Here is a 7,260-nt window from a genome sequence, read left to right on the forward strand (position 1 = left end):
GGACTCACCATGAGGACTCCACGCAGCAGCACCAGGCTCCCGAGAGCTGCCACCACCGGCATGGAGAGGATGCTGGAGTGCCGCAGGGGATGGCAGATGGCAAAGTAGCGATCCAAGGCCATGGCCATGAGCACGCCTGACTCCACTGCTGTGAAGGTGTGCACAAAGAACAACTGAACAAGGCAGGAAACAAAGCCAATCTCCCTGGAGCCCCACCAGAAGATGGCGAGCGTTTTGGGCAGCATGGATGTAGAGAGGACCAGGTCAGTGAAGGCCAGCATGGCCAGGAAGAGGTACATGGGCTCATGTAGGCTTGACTCTGTCTTGATGACGATGAGAAGGATGATGTTGCCCAGCACAGCTATGGCGTACATGATGCAGAAGGGGAAGGCAATCCAGAACTGCTGCTTCTCCAGCCCAGGAATGCCAAGCAGGAGGAAGGAGGGGGGGTGGGAGGGGTTGGTGGAGTTCAGAGAAGACATGAAGCCCTTCTTGTCTCTTGCCTACCCTGAGGGCTCTCACATCCTGTAACAAAGCATCCAACACCCTGGAGATGATGTTGTCAGCAGCAAACACAGACGTCAGGGAGACATGGATTTAGAAGTGCAAAAGAGCCAGCCCTGGCACAGCTGCTTGCACTGGTTCAGGAGAGCACGTTTCCCACAAGTGCCTGTCAGTGCACAGAGTCACAGAATCACAGAATGGCCAGGGTTGGAAGGGACCTCAAGGATCATGAATCTTCAACCCCCCTGCCACATGCAGGGCCACCAGCCTCCACGTTAAATGCTAAACCAGGCTGCCCAGGCCCCATCCAACCTGGCCTTGAACACCTCCAAGGACGGGGCATCACAGCCTCTCTGGGCAGCCTGTTCCAGTACCTCACCACTCCCTGGGTAAAGAACTTCCCCCTTCCCCCCCCACTTAGAAGTTCCCACTTACAAGTGTCCCTGTCTGTCCCACTTTACCAAGTGTCTTAAGAATCCTAGAAGCATAGAATTGCTTAGGTTGGAAAAGACCTTAAAGGTCATCAGGTCCAATCACAGCCCAACCATTCTCTCACAACCCACTCCTAAATCATATCTCTGAGCACCACATCCAAACAATTTTTAAACACATCTAGGGATGGGGACTCAACCACCTCCCTGTGCAGCCCATTGCAGTGCTTTACAGCCCTTTCTGTAAATAAGTTTTTCCTGATATACAACCTAACCCTCCCCTGGCACAACTTGAGGCCATTTCCCTTCGTCCTGTCGCCAGTGAAAAGAGACCAGCCCTGCTCTGCTGCAATCCCCTTTCAGCTGTTGGAAGAGAGCAATCAGGTCTCCCCTCAGCCTCCTCTTCCCCACACCAAACAGCCCCAGTTCCTTCAGTCTCTCCCCATAGGCCACATTCTCCAAGCCTTCCTCAGCCTTGTTGCCCTTCTTTGGACCTGCTGCAGCACCTCCATGTCCTTTCTGTACTGAGATGCCCAAAACTGAGCACAGAACTCCAGGTGAGGCCTCACCAGTACCAAGTACAGGGCAGGATGAGTTCCCCAGTCCTGCTCACTACTCCATTCCTCATACAAGCCAGGATGCCATTGGCCTTCTTGGCTACCTGGGCTCACTGCTGGCTCACATTCAGCTGACTGTCCATCAGCACACCAAGGTCCCTTTCCATCAGGCAGCTTTCCAGCCACTCCTCCCCAAGCCTGTAGGGCTGCCTGGGGTTGTTGTGACCAAAATGCAGGACCTGACACTTGGCCCTATTGAAACTCATATAGCGTGCAAAAAAGGATTGTTGCTGAATTTGAATTTGCAAATAAGAACTTGCAGATGGAAAGCAGTCCAAAGCAAACCTGGAAAAGGGCACAGAGGGGATGCAAAGTCATTGGCAGCAACCCTCCAGCTCCGCAGAAGCTTTGTTCTGAAGCAAGCTGCCTGCTGCTGTGAGCAGAGGCACTGGGTGTTTGCCATGGGTGAGAAACATGCAACTGCAGAGCAAAGCCCCGAGGCAGTGGCCCCGCATTTGGAGAAGCCCCCTCCACGGCAGTGCTCCTGCAGTGCCCATTCCTGTCCTGCACAGACTGCAGCTCACTCAGCCCCAAATATGGCTGAGCTCCCGGGATTTTCCCTATAGGTGGGGACAGGGATTGCTTGAGAAGCCCTGCAGCACAGACAGGGCAGTGCTGGGGACCTGGCAAGAGCCTTCAGCAACTGCCCTGGGGCCGTGGTCACTTGTGTGGGAGAGGGGCAGCAGCAGCAAGAAGGGAGGGCATGGCATGTCCAGGGAGAGCGCGAGCCTCGAGACCAGCCAAGTTCTGCCCCAACCCTCCATACTCACCTGCCTTGTGCAGGTTTCCAGGCAGGGACTGGGCACTGTGGGGACCAGGAGATATTTATAAGCTACAGGTAAATCTTAGCAGAGTTCTGAATTTCCCCTGCCGATTAGCATGTAATTAGGGAGAGAAAAGAGAAACACAAAAGAAATCAACTTTTAATCACCTCAGTGCAGGTGAGCTCATAGTCTGTGAAAAACTTTGGTCAGTTTTCTTTCAGTACCTTCCAGAGTTTGTTGAGTTACTTGCCCCATGTTGTGGCTCATTGAACCTGCCTGTGTGATTTTTGTGGTGTCCACACAATATGGGATCATTGAATGGTTTGGGTTGGAAGGGACCAGTAAAGATCATCAGGGTCATGCCCCTTGGGTGCCATGTTGGGGATCCTTCGACTCCCTATCCTCTTTCCACCACAGTGCAACCCATCCTCCCACCCTTCCTTCCCCTCTATCTCTCTCCTTATCCCTCCCATTCCCTTATTTTAGGCCTTTTGCGTGTGAACTGAGGACTGTCCTTACTCTTCTGGAGTCAGCTGGGGCCCGAAGAATGCTCAGCCAACCCAGTCTATGGCTTCACAGTTCGTCACGGGATTCTCCCTGCGACCTCCTGACCTGTGCGCCTGATTTCTGCTCCTGATAAATGCTGCTGAACTCTGTAGAATGCAATTAAACACTATGGTGAGCCCTGGAAAGTAGAAAAATGCCTCTAGATCTCATTTAAGTCCTGTGAGAAGCCCAGGGCTGAAACAGCACCTATTCCATGCCCTCTTCTTACCTAACTACTGACCCTGGCCCTGGAGCAGCTGAACCAGGGTACCAAGACATGCCAGTGTCCATCACCCTCCTCTCTAAACGAAACAACGGATGCAAATTTTGGCTTACTTAGTTGGGGAAGAAATATCAATTAGCAAAGAGGAAGAGGAAGGCTACTTCTTTGCGTGGCCATTCACAAGGTGAAGGAAGAGATCAGCAAGTAGAGGCAGACCTCATAAAAGTGTCAGTAACCATCCAAAACGTATCCCTGACTGAGCTGCAAGTTTTGTGAAAACATTTGAGATTGCATCCATGTGATCCGTTTGTCCCCTGGATGCTCCAACACTGGGAACATGGTGCCAGCAGAGCAGACTGATAGAGCAAAGAAGCCAGGATGCTGGAACACCTCACCAGAGAAGGGAATATTGTCAACGCTGCTGGAGAAGGGGACAATCCTTCCCTCACTTGACACAGTATTCCAGGTGAGGCCTCACCTGGGCAGAGCAGAGGGGAGGATGCCCTGCCTTGCCCTGCTGGCTGCGCTCCTTCTAATGCACCCCAGGATCCCATTGCCCTTCCTGTCCAGCAGGGCACACTGCTGGCTCACGGCCGACCTGTCGCCCACCAGCACCCCCAGTCCTTCTCTGCAGAGCTCCTCTCCAGCAGCTCACGTCCCAACCTCTGCTGATACCTGCGGTTATTCCTTCCCAGGTGCAAGACTCAACACTTGCTTTCGTCACACCTCATCTGGTTTGTTCCTGCCCAGCTCTCCAGCCTGTCCAGGTCTTGCTGAATGGCAGCACAGCCTTCAGGTCTGTCAGCCACTCCTCCCAGCTTTGTATCATTGGTGCACTTTCTGAGGGTGAACACCTATCCACTCATCAAGGTTGGAGATGAAGATATTGAACAAGACTGGACACAACCCTGACCTTTGGGGAACACTGCTAGTCACGGGCCTTCAACGGGACACTGCAGCACTGATCACAACCCTCTGAGCTCGTCCAGTCAGCCAGTTCTCAGCCCACCTCAGCGTCCACTCATCTATCGCACACTTTCTCAGCTTCAATATCAGGATGTTGTGGGAGACTGTATCAGAAGCCTTGCTGAAGTCAAGGTAGATGATGTCCACCGCTCTCCCCCCACCTACTCAGACAGAGATGCCATCACAGAAGGCTATGAGGTTGGTTGAGCACGATTTTCCCTTGGAGAATCCATGCTGACTATTCCTGATGACCGTCTTCTCTTTCAGTTGCTTGCAGATGGCATCCAGAACAAGCTGTTCTGTCACCTTTCCAGAGACAGAGGTTGGACTGACTGGCCTGTAGTTTCCTGGATCCTCCTTCTTCCCCTTTTTGAGGACCGCAGTGACACAGGCTCTCCTCCAGTCTTCAGGCACCTCTCCTGTTCTCCAAGACCTGTCAGAGATGACAGGGAGCTGTTTGGCAATCTCCTCTGCCAGCTCCCTCAACACACGTGGATGCATCCCATCTGGGCCCATGGATTTCTGCACATCCATCCCAGATGCTCTGGGACCACCCCTTCCACAGTGTAAGTGAAGCTCTCAGTTTCCCAGGCTCTCTCTCTTCCCTCCAGTGTCCAGAAGTCCCGAGGGGCAGACATTGAAGTGACGACCGAAGCAAAGAAGGCATTTGGCATCTCCACCTTCTCAGCATCTCCCATTACCAGGACACCTCCCTTGTTCAGCAGGGGACCCGCATTGTCCTGAGTCGTCCTTTTACTGTTAGCATATGAAAGAGGAGCTCTTCTTATTTATCTTCTCCACCAGCTTAAGCTCCAGGCAAGCTTCAGCCTTCCTCATTGCTTCCCTGCAGGCCCTGACAACACTCCTATAGTCGTCCCAAGAGGACAGGCCCTTTTTCCACATTTCATGAACCTTCTTCTTCCCTTTGATCTTATCCATGATCTCCTTGCTCATCCACGCAGGTCTCCTGCCTCCTTTCCCCGGTTTCCTACTGTTAGGGATGCACAAGTCTTGAGCTTGGAAGAAGTGCTGTTTAAATGTTACCAAGCTCTCGTGAGCCCCCTTACATTCCAGCACTCTAGGCCATGAGATCCCTCCAAGTAGGCCTTGAAAAAGATCAGAGTTGACTCTCTGGATGTCCAAGATAGCAATCCTACTTTTTTGCTTTACTTCTTCTGCACGAGATCCTGAACTCGACCATCTCATGAGCGCTAAATCCCAAGGTGCCCCCAACCTTCACATCCCTAACAAGCCCATCCCTGCTGGAAAAGGACAAGGTCCAGAAGCAGCTTTGCCCATGGACTACCGTGGAGAGAGGTACCTGAGGGAGTGAGCTGTGCTGGAGGACGTATATAGCGACCTGGAAAAGGAGCACATATCCCAAACTCCAGAGAGCACCGTGTGCGCATGTTCCACGTGGTGGAAGTTTGCAGAGTGCACTCCTGACGTATGCCAGCTCAGTGGAAGTAGGGATGTGGAAAGTTGCAGAGCAGAGGTGTGCAAATTTTTGCTGGGGCTGTGTTGAGTGAAGAGGAATTGTCTCGGACTGATGTCTGGGTTGTTGCTGAGTGATGGCTGTGCACCCAGAGCCACCTGGCAGGGAAGAGCTGCTGTCACAATGGATGGCAGCAGGGACTGAACCTAATTACTACCTTGTACAGCTCAAATGCAGTCTGCAGGCTACGGGATGGACCTGCCTGATGTAAAGGAACAAATGGTGGGTGAATTTGCTGACCAGCTGTGATGATATTCCTGTGTCACCACTGGTATATCCAGCTCAGACACAGAGCAGGGAGCAGGGCCTCCCCGTGGGCAGCCCTCATTGTCACATCTGCTGTGGAGACAGAGAGCTCCAAGCAGTGCCAGGCCAGGTCGGAGATGTCCTCTGCGCCTGGTAACGCTGCTCACGTTGCACACAGAGCAGAGGCCCAGAGCATGTGAGAGTCAGATTCAGTACTTGAATTTGGGTCCACATCTGAGCTTCACCGCGTTGAGCCTCCTACCTTTCTGACATTCCAAGCAGAGGTTTAGTAAAACATGTTTACTGGTTTATTGGGATGTTTGACTGCTGGTGGTAGAGCACAGTCTTGTGAGCAATGATCTCTCTATGACTGGTCACTACCAATAATTTCATCGGTGAGAAAGTCTGTTTTTTTTAGGAAGGTTTGCATTTACGTAGGATCTTATGAATTGTCTTCTCTAGGAATGTTTTGGATGTGTCTGCTTCACAAACATAAAACAAAAGGGTGAATGTAGAGCATGAGATTCAATGTTCCCCGATTCCTCTACAAGGACAGCTGTCATTCACATCTGAGCACATTCACACAGCCCAGAGAACAGTGTTGGCAAAATGAGGGCTGCTACAGAAAGGTCTTTTGGAGATGCTCAGTCTGAGGGTCAGACTGGAAATATTTGTATTTGAAGAATATTTATTTGCCCAATTGTTAAAGTATTTTATCATAGAGGATTTTAAGTTCTTCCCAGCACTGTAAAAGGCAGACTGAAAGTCTTTCTGCCATCTTTAATTACACAGGAAATCTTTAATTACACTAGTAAAAGAAAATCTACCAAGAATGCTCACCATGTGTTCCATGAACTGAGAAATTTCCTGGAACAAAGACTCTCAGCATTAACTGTTCAAATATATGGAAGTCATCAGTAGAAAATGAGAACCATTTGTGACATACAGACACGAGTCAGATTCCCCTTTGCTGGAAGAGGACAACTATCTTGTTCCTGAGTTTCTTGGTTCTCAGCCCATAAATGATGGGGTTTAAAGTGGAGGGCACCAGCATGTAGAGGTTGGCCACCAATATATGGATGTGCTGAGGGATGCTGTGTCCAAACCGGTGGGCAAGGAATGTGAAGAGTCCAGAGACATAAAATGTGAGGAGGACGCAGACATGTGATACACACGTGTTAAAGGTCTTGAGCTGTGTGTTTGATGACGACAGCTTCGTTATCTCTCGCAGGATCATGGTGTAGGACACAACAATCACCGTGAGGTCAGCTCCTATCACTGACAAGGCCACAGAGAGGCCGTAGGCAGCATTGACTCTGGTGTCCTCACATACCAGCTTCACCACGGCCATGTGTTCACAGTAGGAATGGGAGATGACATGATGCTGGCAGAAGGCCTTCCTATGGAGCAGGAAGCACATGGGACTCACCATGAGGACTCCACGCAGCAGCACCAGGCTCCCGAGAGC

The 7,260-nt window shown here is 51.3% G+C and overlaps 2 protein-coding genes across 2 annotated transcripts; both read right to left on the bottom strand.

Annotated features, from left to right (window-relative positions):
• Positions 1 to 8: 8 nt before the first annotated feature.
• Positions 9 to 482, bottom strand: LOC122191869 (olfactory receptor 52R1-like; the record flags this gene model as incomplete). Its single annotated transcript, XM_042892268.1, has 1 exon — positions 9 to 482. A coding segment is annotated over exon 1 (474 nt), but the record flags the coding sequence as incomplete, so codon positions are not given.
• Positions 483 to 6,747: 6,265 nt separating this feature from the next.
• Positions 6,748 to 7,257, bottom strand: LOC122191868 (olfactory receptor 52L1-like; the record flags this gene model as incomplete). The annotated part of the gene is made up of 1 exon (XM_042892267.1): positions 6,748 to 7,257. A coding segment is annotated over one exon (510 nt), but the record flags the coding sequence as incomplete, so codon positions are not given.
• Positions 7,258 to 7,260: the final 3 nt, after the last annotated feature.

This window comes from Lagopus leucura, unplaced genomic scaffold (genome assembly GCF_019238085.1).
Source record: "Lagopus leucura isolate 7727_CA_CO unplaced genomic scaffold, USGS_WTPT01 52675-0_obj-0_obj, whole genome shotgun sequence".
Lineage (NCBI taxonomy): Eukaryota > Metazoa > Chordata > Aves > Galliformes > Phasianidae > Lagopus > Lagopus leucura.